Source organism: Salmo salar, chromosome ssa27 (genome assembly GCF_905237065.1).
Source record: "Salmo salar chromosome ssa27, Ssal_v3.1, whole genome shotgun sequence".
NCBI classification, from domain to species: Eukaryota; Metazoa; Chordata; class Actinopteri; order Salmoniformes; family Salmonidae; genus Salmo; species Salmo salar.
Genome location: NC_059468.1, coordinates 22,584,519 through 22,604,960, shown reverse-complemented (window position 1 = coordinate 22,604,960; position 20,442 = coordinate 22,584,519). Strand labels below are relative to the sequence as shown.

Genomic DNA, 20,442 nt, shown 5'->3' with positions numbered 1-20,442 from the left:
CGTTGTTTTTTTGCTTGCGGGCCATTATTGCTGGCTAGACCATACTTAGAGGGAAATGGTAAAGACGTTTTCTGATTGGTCCATCTGTATTTGTGCAGGCTTGTGATTGGATTGCATATATAAGCTTGAAGCGTCAAGTTCAAATGGGTTTATGCAGATAGAACTTTCTAGTTTTTACATAAAATGTACTTTCAGAAATCTCCACAGACATATAAAGAACCATCTAAAGATCTGTTATATGTGACTAACTCATTTCTGACTAAAATGTCAGAGAGAACCTGTGACGATCATCGTAAGGAGTAGACCAAGGTGCAGCGTGTTGAGTGCTCATCATAAATATTTATTATACTCAGAACACTATACAAAAACAACAAACAAAGAAACACGAACGTCACGTTCTGCAGGCTTCACGGAGCAATACAAAAACAAGATCCCACAACACCAGGTGGAAAAAAAACCCTACTTAAGTATGATCTCCAATTAGAGACAACGAGGACCAGCTGCCTCTAATTGGAGATCATCCCAAACAAAACCAACATAGAAATACCAAAACTAGGACATGATCATAGAAATACAAAACATAGAAAAACACCCCCTGTCACGCCCTGACCTACTCTACCATAGAAAATAACATCTTACTATGGTCAGGACGTGACAGTACACCCCCCAAAACAAAAGGGAGGGTAACTAATGTCTATGGCGGCTCTGGTGCAGTACACATACCCTTATCCCGCGGATCCTCCAACAGAGGATGCGGCTCTGGTTCGGGGCGTAACCCCCGCTCCGCCCGCTGAACCCATCTGGTTCTGTGCCACCGGACCGTGGATCATCGCAGGAGGTTCCGGGCTGCAGGCCGTCGCTACAGGCTCCATGACATGGATCATCACTGCAGGCGCCGCGCCTTGGATCACCCCAGGAGGCTTTGTGCCATGGATCATCACTGGAGGCTCGGGGCCATGGATCATCTCTACAGGCTCTGGGCTATGGATCATCCCTACAGGCTTCTTGCCATGGATTATCCCTACAGGCTCCGGGCCATGGATCATTACTGGAGGCTTCGTACGTGGAGCCGGAACAGGTCTCACCGGACTAGGGAATGTCGCTGGAGGCTCTGGACTGGGGAACGTCGCTGAGAGCTCTGGACTAGGGAACGTTGCTGGAGGCCGGGTGCGCAGAGCAGGCACAGGGTATACTGGGCCGTGGAGGCGCACTGGAGGTCCGGAGCTTAGGGCTGGCACAACCCGTCCTGGCTGGATGCTTGCTTTAGCCCGGCAAGTGCGGGGAGCGGGCACAGGACAAACTGGGCTGTGCAGGCGCACTGGCGACACAGTGCGTAGAACTGGCGCAGGATATCCTGGACTGAGAAGGTGAATTGGAGACCAGGAGCGCTGAGCCCGGAAAGTGCGGGGAGCGGGCACGGGACGAACTGGGCTGTGCAGGCGCACTGGCGACACAGTGTGTAGCGCCGGCGCAGGATATCCTGGACTGAGAAGGCGAACTGGAGACCAGGAGCGCTGAGCCGGCACCACCCTTCCTGGCTGAATGCTCAACCTAGCACGGCGAATGCGGGGCGCGGGCACAGATCGCACCGGCCTGTGAATGCGCACTGGCGACACAGTGCGCATCACCGCATAACACGTTGCTTGCTTCTTCACTAGCTCCCCATGGTAAGCACAGGGAGTTGTCTCAGGTCTCCACCCTGACTCTGCCAAACTCCCCATGTGCACCCCCCAAATATTGTTTTTGGGGGTGCCTCTCGTGCTTCCGTCGTTGCCGTGCTCGTTCCTCGTAACATTGCTGTTCTGCTCTCGCTGCCGCCACCTGTTCCCATGGGAGGCGATCCCATCCAGCCTGGATCTCCTCCCACGTCCAGGATCCCTTGCCATTCAAAATGTCCTCCCAGGTCCACTCCTGATCACGCTGCTTGGTCCTTTTGTGGTGGGATATTCTGTGCCGATCGTCGTAAGGAGTAGACCAAGGTGCAGCGTGTTGAGTGCTCATGATAAATATTTATTATTATACTCAGAACACTATACAAAAACAACAAACAAAGAAACACCAACGTCACGTTCTGCAGGCTTCACGGAGCAATACAAAAACAAGATCCCACAACACCAGGTGGAAAAAAAAACCCTACTTAAGTATGATCTCCAATTAGAGACAACGAGGACCAGCTGCCTCTAATTGGAGATCATCCCAAACAAAACCAACATAGAAATACCAAAACTAGAACATGAACATAGAAATACAAAACATAGAAAAACACCCCCTGTCACACCCTGACCTACTCTACCATAGAAAATAACATCTTACTATGGTCAGGACGTGACAGAACCTTATAGTCCCAAGGTCACAATTTGTAGTTGAACGAGACATTGCATGTATAGATTTTTTTTACTTGACTTAAGACTTGACTTGAAGAAACTTGTGACTTGACTGAACTTTCTCTTAGAATGCACGACTTGGACTTGACTCGAGATTTGACACGTTCTACTTCTGAGTCAACTTGATACTCGGACGTTATGACTTGAAACTAGCTCATGACTTGAATATTAGTGACTTGGTCTCACCTCTGGCAATCACAGTGGCATCACACATCAGAGAGACCCCCAAACTGGACCTCATACTGACATGATAAAACTTCACAATGGTCAGCTGGTGAAAAAGCAGGGGAATAGAAGAAGACAGATGCTATAGGAAACTTGAATCGAATACTGAAAGAGTCACCTGTGAATGACTCAATCAAGAGAAATACAAATCTCTCTCTCTCATCTCCTCCCTCTCTCTAACACACACGAAGATGAGACTCATAAAGATAAGGTCAGTGTCTGACGCCAGTGCAGATGAAGTCTCCTATATTCTAATCACTCAATGTCCATCTATACAACTCAATAACACATTATTGCCCTATAAACCTGCCCCAGTACACACATCTTGTTCATTTAGTTCCCCACTAGGTCAACATCAGGCTCATCAAAGCCCTGTAAATAAATAGACACATGTCTTTAGAAGACCAGGCAATATGTATGTTTATTACATTTACGTTTATTTACAGAGACCTCGAAAGGGTTTTTCCAGTAAACCATGGTGTGTGTGTGTGTAGTGTGTGTGTGTGTGTGTGTGTGTGTGTGTGTGTGTGTGTGTGTGTGTGTGTGTGTGTGTGTGTGTGTGTGTATGCAGGCACACAAACATGCACCCTTCAAAGTCTGTCACACGCTCACACACACGCACGCACACACGCACAGACAAACACATACACGTTTCTTTACCTGAGAGGGATTGAGACTGGTTGTGGCTGTGTGTGTGTGTGTGTGTGTACCTGTGTGTGCATGTGCACTTGCCTGCCTACCTGCACGCACACGTATGTGACAGACTTTGTGAGCAACATCCTAGCCTTTTATTTCTGTGTAGGCACTAATATTGTTAGCATTGACCAGCAGTACAGGCGTAATGACGCACTAAGGCCTGCTGTAGCTCCACTGACCTAGCTAGCTTCTGTAGTGCAGATTATTGTGATCAGTTCATTTATTCCGAGGCTGCAACCCAGATGGCAGCCTATCCCCTATGTTGTGCATTACTTTTGACCAGGGCCAACAGAGAATAGGATGCTATTTGGGACAGAGGCTCAGCCTCTAGCCTCGGCCCCAGTCAGTCTTTATAGGACAGTTCATTTAGACTGAGAGCTCTACTCTGGTAATGAAGAGTGTACTGAGGACACACACAGAGTAGAGGGAGACAGAGAGAAAGAGAGAGAGAAGAGAGAGAGAGAAAGAGAGAGAGCGAGAGAGCGAGAGAGAGAGAAAAAAAGAGCGAGACAGGGAGAGAGGGAGAGAGAGAGAGAGAGAGAGAGAGCCCCTGGATAGAAGCAGTTTGACGTTTCTTGTCAAGAGTCTTGCCCTGGGGTCAGAACTGAGTGGTTTCCGCTAGGTAGGCCAGGCAAAGTTGATAGGCTCATAAAAAGGAGCTTTTTGGTCTTAATTTAAGGTTAGGGTTAGCAGTGTGGTTAAGGTTAGGGATAGATTTAAAATCAGATTTTATGACTTTACGCCTGTTCCAGCTAGAGACCAATCTGCAGAGCTGCCTCCAGTACATGAGTCATCTCAATAAATGCCAATGTGCTGGATAGAATGGGTCTCCATGAGTCACACACACTCAGTTATTCCAGCTCTGTTCGAGGGCACTCTGTAAAGGTATGAGTCATCATCCGGTGCTCAGACTGACTTACCATTAGGCAGAAGAGGCAATTGCCTCAGGCCTCACATCATCAAGGGGCCTCATGAGCTGGGCATAAAAAGTAAATACACAAATATACATATATAATAAATCAATAAAAATACAATCATTTCTTTATTTGAGCCCCCCCCCCCCATGTGCCCCTTGAGGCATAATAAATAATAATAATAATTTTTAAATCCCAATCAAAATCCTTCTGTTCAAGCTAGAGATGTCTTTTTTTGCATGGTCTGCATCTCAATTCCATCTGAGGGGAAAGGTGGTCGAGCCATGGCGTGTTTGTCAGACCAGGAGATATCCCGAAAATCGGTCTTCTCAAGAAAACGCCTATAGCGTCCGAGTGGATTGGGCTACATACTAATTTGAATGGAAAGATGAGACTCTCACGCCCATGATGGTGTTTTTCTGTTTTGCTCTACGACCCCCACAAGTGTCACGGGACTCGTCTGAAGGTAAACCGGTACATGGGCCGAAAAATGTATGGAGTTAATAGGGCTTTTCCATGTAAAAAAGGTATACAGGTAATTCCACTGTAAAAAATAATAATAATAATCCTGAGCTTTCTTATATCTCAGATATAGGACAGACACATCAAAAACGACTTCCTTTTGATAAAATGTTTGACTATCTGTTTTTCCATGTGTGAATTTGTTATTCAATGTGTTTCTATGGGCAAATATCAGTAAGGCAAAATTCAGTGTTTCATCAAATATTTTTTTATATATTTTGTGGGGATTTCTACAAGGGTCCTACAATTCTAAATCAAATAGCTAAATGATCCTTGGTATGACCATCTTAAAACAATTTCATATAATAGCTTAGTAGAAACCCAGTCCTGGGCCCTTAGACTCTAGGGGGATAGAATATGCATTTTTTTTTGTAAAAAAAAGATTGCTGCTGATAATACTGCTATCGTTGTCACGGCAGAGGCAGTGGACATGTACTGTATGTGTAGCCCATGTATCTGATGCTGGCATGTCATACTATTTTTGGCCAGACAGCATCAGATACATGGGCTACATATGTCAAGACAGAGGGGCGCTGTTTCGCTCTCTCGGAAGCTTCCTCCAGTGAGATAGTTTCAGCCACTTGCGAATTGAAGGAGAGTTAGTGGTTGCACAGTGCACTGTTCAGATGCTGTAATGATTTTGGATGAATGTGCGAAGGTAGCCTACTTTTTGAAGTGATTTGTTTGACAATCAGATGAAAACATCATGCTGGTTGTGTTCATGACACATTAAAAGGTAATACATTTTTACAGTTAAATGTCTTTAATTTAAATCCCATGCCTGGGGGCTCCAAATCATTAAGTCCGCCCCTGGGTGCTCAAACAGCAGATCAGAACGAGTGTGGTGTTTGTGTGTGTGTGTGTGTGTGTGTGTGTGTGTGTGTGTGTGTGTGTGTGTGTGTGTGTGTGTGTGTGTGTGTGTGTGTGTGTGTGTGTGTACTCATCCATCACTTTGCATCCGTGCGTGTGTGTATGTGTTTAACAAATGTGTGTGTGTGTGTGTGTTCTCTTACCTGCCACACCAGTGGTTCAAAGGCCTCTGCAGTAGACGCCAGACACACACTGAGTGTGATTGTGTGTGATAAACATGTGATGATGCTGGCTATGACTGCTCCTCTCATGGAGAACGGCAGCATGGTGTAAACCACAAACACTATGAACAGGAAGAAGGAGACCTGGGAGAAAGGAAGACACAGGATATTACAAGGGGACACTTTAACTTGTTACACCACAAACAGTGTGAACAGGAAGAATGAGATCTGGGAGAGAGGATGACGTAGGATGTTACAGAGGGACACTTTAACATGTTACACCACAAACACTATGAACAGGAAGAAGGAGACCTAAGAGAGAGGAAGATACAGCATATTACAGGGGGACACTTTAACATGTTACATCACAAAAAGTAGGAAGTCATAGGGAGATTCTCAATTGGGGAAAAGTTTGTCCTCTCCTCGACTCCTCAGTCCTCCTCTCCTCCATGACCCAGAAAGTGACAAGTGGTTGAGTGGTCAAGCAGAGTGTCAATTCTTTAGTAGGCAAACAAAGGAGTCTGCTCCCCTCCTTGATTATCTACTTTGGCAGAGGATGCACAAGATTATCCTCGCGGTGTCCACTGTCATTATATCCGCCACACCCTATTTGAATCAGCTGTTGTTTTCTCGAAGGAGAAAAGCATGCACACGTTTTCAAAAATGATACGCGTCTTGTCCTTTTAGCATTAAAATATCTTGCTAAATTAGTTTTTATCACTTTACACATTTATTGTGGGATTCCACCCCTTTAAACATCCTTTGCCTGATGGAGAAGGAGGGTCTCATTTCATACAAGCGCATTTGTTTCCATGTTTCCTCTTCTCGCCTCTGCTCCTCAATTACCTTTGACCTGTTTCAAAGTGGAGGAGAGGACGGAGGAGAGCAAAACAAATTGAGATTCTCCCATTGAATATTACATGGAGACAATTTAGCATTGTTGGATGCAGGGTAAACTTTGAACATTGAGATATTAAAGACATGATAGATCAGACGCATAGTATATAAAGGATTGAGATCTGTAGAAAGACAGAGTGGCTGTGGAATGTGCTGGGTGGATGGGAGAGAGTCACGGGAGTGCGATAGGTGATAGGAGAGGACATCTGTGGATTAGGCGAATGAGGGGTTGAGGTCAGGACGTCAGGAGGTCAGGTCAGATCCCCTGAAGGGAGAAATAATGGTTTATTATCTCTTCCTGTCTAACCATAAGATGTAAGGATTGGAGAGAAGGAGGGGTGTCTAAAGTGGAGTATATATACTTGTGATGGTGAGTACATGTTTTTGGCTGAATTACAGCTGTAAGGACCCTTTGAAAATAATTAAACTTGGTTAAGCTTCTCCAGTGTCCGTGAGTTATTTACTCTGAAAAATTAGAACTTAACAACATGTTACACGATGACAACCTGGGAGAGAGGAAGTCACAGAATGTTACAAGGAGTCACTTCTGTCACTGCTCTCTGTTCCACCAGGCATCAGCATAAACTTTTCTGTGACTCAGTTTGGTCTACTGCATGAATCATGACTAATGGATCAAGTGTGTGCATTAGCCTACCGAGCTAAAGCCTTACATAGAAACTACACCGGCCACATTGTGTGCGAGAGCATTGCAAAATAAATGTACACACACACAGTGCCGTGAAAAAGTATGTTCCCCCTTTCTGATTTTCTCTATTTTTTTATATTTTTGACACTGAATGTTATCAGATCTTCAATCAAAACCGTCAGACATAATGGGACCTATCTCGTCCAAAACTGTTATTCAATCATTGTTTCAATCATCATCATTGTCTTTTTTTTGTCAACAATCTACACAAACCGATGGGGTAGTATTAGGGCCAAGTAAAGAGGGAAATAAATTGCAAAAGGTGGTGGTACTTGGATTTATTTGATATTTTTGCACAATATTACTTTAAAAAAGAAAAAATGATTAGACAATAAAGTGGCAACATTTTAAGAATAAGCAGCAATAAACTCCACATTTTATTTAGGGAATAAAGTAAACATTTTAAGAATAAAGTCACAGTTATATTTCAAGATTAAAGTAGGGGATTTGGTTAACTGCATGTCTCCCTGGCTCCCTGCTGCTGTGCATGCCACCACTGGACACTATGTAGTGCCTGGCCTTAATAAACTGAAAGTTCTGTCAGTCACCACACTATTTTGTTGATGTAGCCTAAACGTAGGTCTAAAATATTATGAGGTTATTCGCCTCCAACAGTGGTCACCAACCTTTCGATTGCGATCGGCAGGTCGATCTCCAAGGCATTCCTAGTCGATCACCAAACATTTCTGTAAAAAAACTATGTTAAAGCCTTGCATTCCTATTTTTTTATTTGTTTCATTCTGCTTGAAGTAGGTGCACTTGATTCAGCAGCCATAGCGCCGGAAGGCAAATTGTTCCCATTTTGAATAATTGTATGTGTCTGAAGGTAGAACATCGGCTACCCGGCAGGCCCAGAGAGCGTATTGCCAACCTTAATACAATGGCAGCAAATATTCTTATGAATTCAGCAACACATAATGAAAGGAAATGTTATTAATATCACCCCTTTTCATGAAGTGAATGGTTTCACCCACTACTCTAACCGCGAACTGTGGCGTTCTTTGATATCTACATTGCACGCAGCGCGAGCGAGGTTGATGGAAACTCTACATTTTCACTTTGTCACACTCACCCCTGCAGAATTCCATGTCTTTAAGGTCTGTATGGGTTGATGGAATTCTGCAGGGGTGAGTGTGACAAAGTGAAAATGTAGAGTTTCCATCAACCTCGCTCGCGCTGCGTGCAATGTAGATATCAAAGAACGCCACAGTTCGCGGTTAGAGTAGTGGGTGAAACCATTCACTTCATGAAAAGGGGTGATATTAATAACATTTCCTTTCATTATGTGTTGCTGAATTCATAAGAATATTTGCTGCCATTGTATTAAGGTTGGCAATACGCTCTCTGGGCCTGCCGGGTAGCCAATGTTCTACCTTCAGACACATACAATTATTCAAAATGGGAACAATTTGCCTTCCGGCGCTATGGCTGCTGAATCAAGTGCACCTACTTCAAGCAGAATTAAACAAATAAAAAAATAGGAATGCAAGGCTTTATCATAGTTTTTTTACAGAAATGTTTGGTGATCGACTAGGAATGCCTTGGAGATCGACCTGCCGATCGCAATCGAAATACCTGAAGAGTACACCTTAGCCATAGGACTATAGAAAACATTGTACAAAGTAATAACGTGTCTTTTACGCATCACCTTTACCCTTTCTTTCCGTAATCTAAAGTGTCACGTGGACTCAACACTGAATACACATAGCCAACTTAATACTCCCCATCACGGATATCCTTGACTTTGAATAGGACATTTAAGAGTGTTGCTATGGTCTCTGACATGTCAGGCTCTAACAAGCATTTTCATGGCTTCAACGAGTCTCTTTACTAGTCTAACAACCATTCCGTACCCTGTACGTGGCACACTACCCTCCCCTAAAGGATTCTTAGAGCTTTGTGAATCGACTGTATTGTGGGACTTGTCCTTAACACTGTCTTTTAAGCAGATAGTCTGCTGATTTGGGCCTGCTCACTTGGGCCAATTTTACTGAACCTGGTACAATTCCGGGTGGGCAATTTGCTTGCTTGAACATGATCACTTGGGGCAAAGTCACTGACCCTTATACTGCTCTTGGAAAGTGTTTCTATCTCATCAGCAAAGGGTTGCAAGCTATCATCCTCAGAGTGGGAATGGTCTTCTTCTGGGACTCTGTCACTATTGCTCGGAAATACGGAATGCTCCATGTGACCGGAATCACTTCTTCTAGATTCCTGCTCACTTTCAGCATCTCCTATTGACTCAGTTTATTCATTACACCCGTGTCCTATCAACGAGGACCCGGAGGTATCCATAGCCTCATTGAATACTTTTGGACTTTGACTGCGGAGGATCCAGACTGCAGTTCTCTGGTCATCACTGCCGACATCCACATCCGGTTTGCGGGTTTTGTCTCATAGTTCTGGCATCTGTAAAACTCTCTTCTGAAAGGATGGAGGGAACAGTTGTATCCTCTTCAGGCTCTCCAATTGGAACAAAGTTCACAGGAAGAAGTTGCGGTGTACAACCTTGCTCTTGTCTGTGGAAGTGTTGACTACTCTGTAGATGTGCATATCTGGGTTGCTTCAGCTGATGACATAGATGGTAGATTCCCACACATCTGCCAATTTCCGTTTGCTCCTTTCCTTCTTGTTGGCTAACAGAACTTTGTCACCAACCTCCAGGGTGGACCCTCTCACCTTCTTGTCATATTCTCTTGCCTTCTTCGTCTGTGCCTTTGATGTGTACTTCTGTGTGACACGCACTGCCTCCTGAAGATCTCTTTGAAAGGAGTCTACAAATTCACTGTAACCCAAAACAGTCATGTCTCTCAGAACCCGTAGCTGTGGGGTCCGCCCAAACATTAAGTAAAAAGGGGCGAACCCGGTCGTCTCATGTATGGTAGAGTTACATGCAAACGTGAGAGTTTGTATCATCTGAGGCCATTTCTCTTTCGTCCGTGGAGGCAAGGCTTGAATCATATTCCCCAAACTACGATTAAATATTTTTGTATGCCCATTGCACATTGGGTGATATGGAGTTGTGTGAGATTTCTTCATTCTTGCCAAGTCCATTAGCTCTGATATCAGCTTGCTTTCAAAGTTGGCCCTTTGGTTGCTTAAAACTGTAAATACAGAAAAAGTTGTTCCACAGTTTCTGGGAAACTTGTTTTGCTGTCTGATTTGTACAAGGGAAGGAGTGAGCTGCTTTGATAAAATTGTCTATTACTACTAGAATTGCAATACTCTATCCATCCTTTCCTTCAGCCAACCAGAAATCGATGCAGAACAACTCTAGTGATGCACTTGTCTTAATCGATTCAAGAGGAGCTCTTGCCTCAAGTCTTCTTGCTCACAACACAGCATCTACGTCTCCTGACATAGTCTTTCAACTGTTGATCCATACCAACCTAAAATAACCTCTGTTTGATGATGTGTAAGGTTCTTGCTTGGCCTTGGTGTGCAGCATCATCATGTGTTCCCTTCAACACATCCGCCTTCGGGGACAAAGGTATAATGAACTGATATCTCTTCTTTCCGATTTTGTCCTTTGATTTCCTGTACGGTATTCCATCCTTGTGTTCCAACTTCTCCCAATGTGTCAAAGGTTTCTGCACATCCACTGTCTCATGTTCTCTTTCACGATGTGATGGTCTCTGTTTTCTGTCTACATAATAGGTAGCACGAGTCAATGTCTCATCTGCTTGCTGCTTCTCTTTGAGATCTCCTAGTGAAAAAGTGGGGAGCGGATGTTGGGAAAGCTGCATCAGAGGGACAGTGCACATGGATATGATCCCCTGTCGGTCTAAGCTGTTGTCTAGGAGTGCCTTCACTTAATCACCAGAGACTTCAGCAGACTGTGCACCTTGATTGGACCCTGTCATGCCACTGTCTGGTGGGCCTTGGTAATTCACAGACAGCCGGAGCGCTGAGTGGTACCATCCCTGACAAACGGTACACGGCTGAGTAAGTCGGAGAGTATGTTCTGTGGCCCAGATATGTATTTCAGATCAAAGTCATACGGACCTAGCTTCGCCACCAACCTCTGCTCACTGGCATCAAGTTTAGGCTTTGTCACTATGTGAGTGAGTGGGTTATTATCTGTCAGGACAGTAAACTGGGCATCCTTTAGCCAGTGACAACATTTTTCACACAAGAAACTCTAGACGATGGGCTGGATATCTTGCTTGGGATTTGTTGAGGGATTTACTAGCAAACACGATGGGTCTACTTTTACACTCAACCTCTGGGATCTGGCTCAGAACAACGCCTAGGTTGTCAATTGAAGCATTAGACAAAAGTATGAAGGGTTTACTAAAGTCTGGGTGCGATAAAACTTTTAACTTCAGGTGTCAGCCTGTGGGATGGCCTACTCTGAGTCTGGACATTTTTATATTTTTGTTTGGTTTTCTGTCCCGCTGTTAAACAGTACAGTGGCTTAGCGATTTCTGAAAACCCTTTGATAAAGTGGGAGTAATAGTTCATCATTCCGAGAAATGACTGGACCCTCTTCAGTCCAGGGGTTTTCCCATCCATCTCCATGAGGATGTCATCTCACTGATGGCCGTCACTTTTCCCTCATAAGTCTGGATCCATTTTTGAGATGTCACATGGCCCAAGAATTTCACAAAACGCCGAAGGAAGTGCCACTTATTTGGGGAAAGCTTCAAATTGTTGTTTGAGAGTCTACTGAAAACCAGCTCCAACTGTTCAAGTGCTTCTTGTTCACTTTTAAGAAAGACTAGTAAATCATCTAGATAGCACAAAAGGGAGAGATAGTTCTGGTCTCCAAAGATTGACATCATCATCCTGGCAAACATAACTGGGCTGTTGCAGAGGCCCTGAGGCATTCTGTTATATTCGAAAAGGCCAACTGGTGTGGTAATGACTGTGTATTTACGATCCTCTTCCTGTATGGGAATATTGTAAAATCCAGATGTCAGATCCATTGTGGAGGCAATGTCAACATCAGTCAGACTCATTTCTTTCAACACATCAGCATATGTACGTTTTTCTGTCTGTTCAGTTGTGGTTCCAATGATTTTCTATGAAACATCTTGTTTATCATAACATTGTCCACAGCATCTGCTGTTTAACTCCAGGTCTTCTAATGGTATACAGGAATATACTGTACATCTGCCAGTTTTGCATTGTGCTTCAGTGTAACCGGGCAATCTTGGAGATTAACCACCTTCATGGGGATCCATTTGTCACCTCAGAGTGGGCATACAGTACGACACACTAACAAACTCCTCAGGGCTCCACGGTACGTTGTGGGCTCTACAATAACAGGACTGCCAATGGAAAAGGGCCCTTTTCCTTTCAGCCTACCCCAGACTAATTGTTCATGTTTTGGGGATAGTGTCACACACCGGTTGAGAATGACAGTGGCAACTTTTTTTTCAGGCATTTTACTTCGTTGCCAGCGGTCAACATTTGCCAGTATGCTTAGAAGTGCATCTGATTCATCAGAAAGGCCATTGGCTGGTTGTGATATTGTTTTCCAATATCCCTCTGTACTTTTCAATAGATGGAAGACATGTTTCAGTACATTTTATTGTTAGATCAGAATCGCCGTTATAATCATTGGCCTGTACAGAGAATTAAGTCAAAACCACAGGTCCAAGTCCCCATCTCCTTCCATTTTTGAAAAGGGCCGATGTAGCAAGCTAGCTACAGCAGGACATCAACACAAGCATACCAGAAACAGACATGTTTTTCTGAAAATGACATTTCGCTTTTTACAAATTGGCCCCCCTTGAGGGGAATTTAACTGCTCAAATGCTTGTTGGCATCAATCAATAAAATGCTACGGCAGCAACATGTCATACTCTTTTGGTACAGGTAGCATCAGCTACATGGGCTACACATACTGAGAAAGAGAGGTTTCCCTTGCTCGGATGCTTTTTCTGGTGAGATTCAGCCACTTGAAAATTGACGGGAAATTATGAAAACACAGAGACCAAAGACAAATTATTATTATTATTATATATATATACACACTACCGGTCAAAAGTTTTAGAACACTTACTCATTCAAGGGTTTTTCTTTATTTTTACTATTTTCTACATGGTAGAATAATAGTGAAGACATCAAAACTATGAAATAACACATATGGAATCATGTAGTAACCAAAAAAGTGTTAAACAAATATGTTATATTTGAGATTCTTCAAATAGCCACCCTTTGCCTTGATGACAGCTTTGCACACTCTTGGCATTCTCTCAACCAGCTTCATGAGGTAGTTACCTGGAATGAATTTCAATTAACAGGTGTGCCTTGTAGCGATACGCCTTCCCATCTGCTATGGGTTTAGGCAGACTATCATTTGTTTTTAAACAGGACACTGACAGGTTGTGTAAGGGCTATTTGACCAAGAAGGAGAGTGATGGAGTGCTGCATCAGCTGACCCGGCCTCCACAATCCCACAACCTCAACCCAATTCAGATGGTTTGGGATGAGTCGGACCGCAGAGTGAAGGAAAAGCAGCCAACAAGTGCTCAGCATATGTGGGAACTCCTTCAAGACTGCTGGAAAAGCATTCCAGGTGAAGCTGGTTGAGAGAATGCCAAGAGTGTGTAAAGCTGTCATCAAGGCAAAGGGTGGCTATTTGAAGAATATCAAATATAAAATATATTATGATTTCTTGAACACTTTTTTGCTTACTCCATGATTCTATATGTGTTATTTCATAGTTTTGATGTCTTCACTATTATTCTACAATGTAGAAAATAGTAAAAAATAAAGAAAAACCGTTGAATGAGTAGGTGTTCTAAAACTTTTGGGTAGTGTATATATATTATTTTTTTATTTGGGGAAGCCTGGCTTCCCTTGGCATCCATGAATACACGCCACTTGTAAAATAACAACCCAATGTTAATCTCCCAGGGACAAATTAGCTAGCAATAACAAGCTAGCTAAATGTCCATGAATGTTTCATATGTGTTTGACATGCCCCCAAATGAATATAGTTGTTTCACAGTTGTTTTTTATCTTTTAACCTGTGTGTGATGATCGTATCTGGTGTGGATGGACAAAATGAACATGTGTGCGATAGCGCACATGGACTCACGCATGTGAGTGGCCGGTGTAGTCAGCATGTTAGGCAAGTCTACTCATCATACAACAGTGGTATTGTGAACCTTTAGCAGCACAGAGCTGTTAAAAACAGCACAAATATCACATGTTATAGATATAGCAATACTGATATACCAGGATCAGAACAGGAAAGGAGGAGCTGGACACAGGAAGGAAACAAAACAGATAGGGGGCTCATGGCTCAGAGCGTAACCCATCACAACCTGTGAGCCTGACTCCCCGCAGCACCATGGACAATAACCAACAGTGGTGTCTGACAGGGACCGAAAGTAGGAAGTGGAACAGGAAGTCAACAGAAGGTCAGGATTAGGGTTCAGGAGGACAAAAGGAAAGACAGAGATGACAGAGACTGACTACTAGAGGGAGAGAGAGGTTGTTGAAAGAGAGATATAGAGAGATAGTGAGTAGAGAGAGGGGTTGACAGTGACACTATATAGCCCAGCTATTTTCCAACACAGATGCAATTCTTACCACCAACCCACAACTCTGACCTCCAACCCAATCATAAAACAAAAACAAAAAGCTTAGTTGCTGCTAGCACATAATTTCTGCAAATTCTTTCATACACTTTATTTGCTATAGTCAAACGTTCGATGGCCTACTTTTCCAACAGCTTATATAGTGTGAGACTTGGGGGGATAGAAATGCTAAAGAAAAAAAATAGAAAAATAAATGTTTTCTCATTGCTGACTACCAAAAAGTTTGAAGAGACATGCTGACTGGGCTGGGTGCATATATTCATGAGCTCGCCTTGACTGACAGCTGTTTGGAGCGCCAATGCCAGGAAACTTGAATGCAGTGAGCAGTGTTCCAGTAAAATAATCTCAAGCAAATTTGGTGATACACAAAGCAACTCAAACAACGTTGAAATTGCATTTTCTTTATACATCTCCCGTTTTGCATGTCTCTTGTGATGTGGTTCACAGCAGCACTGACGAATGTGTTGACATGACAACTGCGTCAGAGTTTTGAGCGACCTTTCCCCGCCCTTTGTTCCATGCTGCCTGAAGTCCTAGCAAGCCAGTAACCAGATACAGATAAAAGTGGAGACATAAGTACAGTATCTTTGCCATAGATGAATAGTGTAAACTTTCTATTATAATTGCTGACACCCTACAGTCAAATTTTGGCACCAGTAGAGTAGCTATCTAGCTATATAAACCACGCCCCTCCACAAACACACCTTCCCCGAAGTTGGTTACAAGGCGGTACTTATTTAAATTAGCTAAGATAATATCATGTTAGCATAATTGTATTAATAAAATGAGAGTTAGGGTGATGTCACCCTATCCCCTTAATAATCCCAGCTCCTGTCTTCCAAGTTTTGACATTGGAGAGGGGACAAGTAACTGTCACGACTTCCGCCGAAGTCGGTCCCTCTCCTTGTTCGGGCGGCGTTTGGCGGTCGACGTCAACGGCTTTCTATGTCACGGATATAAGAGACGGACCAAGGCGTAGCGTTTGTTGAGTTCCACATATTTATTTAAAGTGAAACTTCTTAAACCAAAACAATAAACAAGCAACACAACGTGACTACGTGGTGACACAAGCACCAATACAAACAATATCCCACAAACACAGGTGGGAAAAATGGCTACCTAAATATGATCCCCAATTAGAGGCAACGATTACCAGCTGCCTCTAATTGGAAACCATACAAAATACCAACATAGAAATATTGAACTAGAACACCCCCTAGTCACGCCCTGACCTACTACACCATAGAGAGCCCTTGACAGTACCCCCCCTAAAGGTGCGGACTCCGGCCGCAAAACCTGAAACCAACTGGGGGGGTAGGGGGGTGACTAGTGTCAGTGGTGGCTCCGGTGCAGGATGCCATGCCTGGACCGGGCACCGGCGCAGAGGAAGGCTCCGGCCTTGGAGCGGTACTGGATGCCATGCCTGGACCGGGCACTGGCGCAGAGGAAGGCTCCGGCCTTGGAGTGGGACTGGACACCGTGCCTGGACTGGGCACCGGCACAGAGGAAGGCTCCTGCCATGGAGCTGGACTGGGCGCCGTGCCTGGACTGGGCACCGACGCAGAGGAAGGCTCCGGCCATGGAGCTGGGTTGGACGCCGTGCCTGGACTGGGCACCGGCGCAGAAGAAGGCTCCGGCCATGGCACCAGAAGCTCCGGACCGTGGACCATCACTGGAGGCTCCGGACCGTTGACCGTCACTGGAGGCTCCGGGCCGTTGACCGTCACTGGAAGCTCCGGGCCGTTGACCGTCACTGGAAGCTCCGGGCCGTTGACCTTCACTGGAAGCTCCGGGCCATTGACCGTCATTGGAAGCTCTGGACTGTGAACCGTCGCTGGAAGCTCTGGACTGTAAACCGTCGCTGGAGGTTCCAGGCTGTAGAGGCGCACTGGAGGCCTAGTGCGTGAAGCCGGCACATGACGTACCGGGCTGGGGAGGCGCACTGGAGGCCTGGTGTGTGGAGCCGGCACAGGTGGCACCGGACTGGTGACACGCTCTTTAGGGCGAGTGCAGGGAGCAGGCAAAGGACGTACCAGACTGGGGAGGCACACTGGAGGCCTGGTGTGTGGAGCCGGCACAGGTGTCACCTGACTGATGACACGCACTTCCGGGAGGGTGCGGGGAGCTGGCCCATGACGCACCAGACTGCTGACAGGATCTTCAGGTCGAATGTTGTGCCGAACACACCTGACCAACATCTCTCTCCTCTCTTTCTCCTCTTATCCATTGCCTCCCTGACAGTCTCTGGCCCTTCAGGACGAGTGTGGGAATCTGGCACAGGGCGTACCGGACGGGGGAGGCGCACTGGAGGCCTGGTGCGTGGAGCCAGCACAGATTTCACCGGACTGATGACACGCTCCTCCAAACGCCTCCGTTGCCGCATACTCCTAGCTAAGCCCTCTCTCCGGTATCCTTCCTCACACTGTTTCATCGACTCCCAGGCAGGCTCTGGCACTCTCCTTGGATCGGGCAACCACCCCTCATGCCCCCCCCACAAAAAAATCTTGGGGTTTCTGTGGCCGGGTGGACAGTCGCCAGGTAGAGCTCCAGCTGGAGTAGAAACGGGCGTGAGAGCGTGTCTGCCCTCATCTCCTGCCTCTCAGGCAAAGCCCTGGAGTTGGCCAACGCCGTAGGGAGTGAGGGAGACGCGGCGTTGGACCATTACGCAGAGTTGAAAGTCTGTTCCACCTGAGGCAGGGGACGAGGAGCACGCAGGATTTTGCCTTGGACTTCCGGAGCCTGGCCGCCAGCGCGGGATGGAACAACAGGGCCCTGATCGATTACTACTGGTGCAGTCTGCGCGAGGACGTCCGTCGGGAGTTGGCCTGACTAGACACCACCCTAACATTGGACCAGCTGGTGGACCTGTCCATCCGGCTGGACAACCTGCAGACTGCCCGCGGACGTCCGGATCGGGGCCTGTCAGTTCCATCCCCCAGCACCTCCGCTCCGACGTCCATGGAGCTGGGAGGTGCTGCACTTAGGGTGACCAGAGGAGGGGCCATTCCCTGCACCATCTGGGGCCGCAGAGGGCACACTGCTGGTCGGTGCTGGGGGGGTTCCTCAGGGAGTCGAGGCAGCAGGCAGGGCACTATCATGTCACCCCAGGTGAGTCGGCACCAGGCTCACCCAAAGCTCCCTGTTGCTCACATGTATGTGTTTATTTCATTTCCTGAGTTTTCCCCGCATTCCCAGCATAAGGCGCTAGTAGATTCAGGCACAGCTGGGAATTTTATTGACCGTTCATTTGCCCATAGTTTAGGGATCCCCTTTGTTCCTGTGGATATGCCCTTCCCTGTACATGCCCTAGATAGTCGACCATTAGGGTCAGGGTTGATTAGGGAGGCCACCACTCCACTAGACATGGTTACGCAGGAGGGTCATAAGGAGAGAATCAGTCTCTTCCTTATTGATTCTCCTGCGTTTCCCGTGGTGATGGGCTTACCCTGGTTGGCCTGTCATGACCCCACTATTTCGTGGCAACAGAGGGCTCTCAATGGGGGGTCACGAGAGTGCTCAGGGAGGTGTGTGGGGGTTTCCATCGGTGCGACTACGGTGGAAAGTCCAGACCAGGTCTCCACCGTGCGCATCCCCTCAGAATATGCCAATTTGGCTCTTGCCTTCTGTAAGAAGAGGGCGACTAAATTACCACCTCATTGACAGGGGGATTGTGCGATAAATCTCCTGGTAGACGCAGCACTTCCCAGGAGTCACATGTATCCTCTGTCACAGGAGGAGACTGTGGCTATGGAAACATATGTCTCCGAATCCCTGGGGCAGGGATACATTCGGCCCTCCACTTCACAGGCCTCCTCGAGTTTATTTTTTGTGAAGAAGAAGGATGGGGGTCTGCGCCCATGTACTGACTATTGAGGTATAAATCAGATCACTGTGAGGTACAGCTACCTGCTGCCTCTCATCGTCAGTGCGATGGAGTCAATGCACGGGGCGCGCTTCTTCACAAAATTGGATCTCAGTGGAAGTGGAAGACGGCATTTAGTACCACCTCAGGGCACTATGAATACCTCGTCATGCCGTACGGGTTAATGAATGCTCTATCAGCCTTCCAGGCCTTTGTTGACGAGATTTTCCGGGACCTGCACGGGCAGGGTGTAGTGGTGTATATCGACAACATTCTGATATACTCCGCTACATGCGCCGAGCATGTGTCCCTGGTGCGCAGGGTGCTTGGTCGACTGTTGGAGCATGACCTGTACGTCAAGGCTGAGAAATGTCTGTTCTTCCAACAATCCATCTCCTTCCTAGGGTACCGCATTTCCAAGTCAGGGGTGGAGATGGAGAGTGACCACATTTCAGCCGTGCGTAATTGGCCGACTCCCACCATGGTAAAGGAAGTGTAGCAGATTCTAGGGTTTGCCAACTACTACCGAAGGTTTATCCGGGGTTTTGGTCAGGTAGCAGCTCCCATTACCTCACTGCTGAAGGGGGGACCGGTGCGGCTGCAGTGGTCGGCTGAGGCGGACAGGGCTCGCCACCAAAGCTCCGCCCCTGTGCTTTCTTTTCGAAGAAGCTCAGCCCGGCGGAGCAAAACTATGATGTGGGAGACCGGGAGCTGTTGGCTGTTGTCAAGGCTCTGAAGGCGTGGAGACATTGGCTTGAGGGGGCTAAACACCCTTTTCTCATCTGGACTGACCACCACAATCTGGAGTACATCCGGGCGGCGAGGAGACTGAACCCTCGCCAGGCAAGGTGGGCTATGTTCTTTACCTGTTTTGTTTTCACTCTATCCTACAGACTAGGTTCCCAGAACTCTAAGGCAGACGCACTGTCCCAGATGTATGACACAGAGGAGCGGTCCATGGATCACACTCCCATACTTCCGGCCTCTTGCCTGGTGGCACCGGTGGTGTGGGAGCTGGACGCGGACATCGAGCAGGCGTTACGCACAGAGCCCACTCCCCCCCAGTGTCCAGCTGGGCGCCTGTACGTTCCGTCTGCTGTCCACGACCGTTTGATCTATTGGGCCCATACGTCACCCTCCTCTGGTCATCCTGGCATTGGTCGGATGGTGCGTTGCCTTAGTGGGAAGTACTGGTGGCCCACCTTGGCCAAGGACGTGAGGGTTTATGTTTCCTCCTGCTCGGTGTGCGCTCAGTGCAAGGCTCCTAAGCACCTGCCCAGAGAGAAATTACAACCCCTTCCCGTTCCACAGCGGCCTTGGTCACACCTGTCGGTGGACTTCCTGACCGATCTTCCGCCGTCACAGGGCAACACCACGATCCAGGTCGTTGTGGATCGGTTTTCTAGTCCTGTCGTCTCCTCCCTTTGCCCGGTCTCCCTACGGCCCTACAGACTGCGGAGGCCCTGTTTACACACGTCTTCCGACACTACGGGGTGCCTGAGGACATAGTTTCTGATCGGGTCCCCAGTTCACGTCCAGGGTCTGGAGAGCATTCATGGAACATCTGGGGGTCTCGGTCAGCCTCACCTCAGGTTTTCACCCCGAGAGTAACGGGCAGATGGAGAGAGTAAACCAGGATGTGGGTAGGT

The 20,442-nt window shown here is 46.7% G+C and overlaps 1 protein-coding gene across 3 annotated transcripts in view; it reads right to left on the bottom strand.

Annotated features, from left to right (window-relative positions):
- The window catches only part of LOC106588693 (adenylate cyclase type 2), a 131,848-nt gene that overhangs the window by 88,161 nt on the left and 23,245 nt on the right, over positions 1-20,442 (bottom strand). For all 3 annotated transcript variants that reach the window (XM_014177944.2, XM_045709582.1, XM_045709583.1), the window contains exon 3: positions 5,755-5,916. In XM_014177944.2, the coding sequence (XP_014033419.1) occupies positions 5,755-5,916 (162 nt within the window). The remainder of the gene's footprint in view (positions 1-5,754; positions 5,917-20,442) is intronic.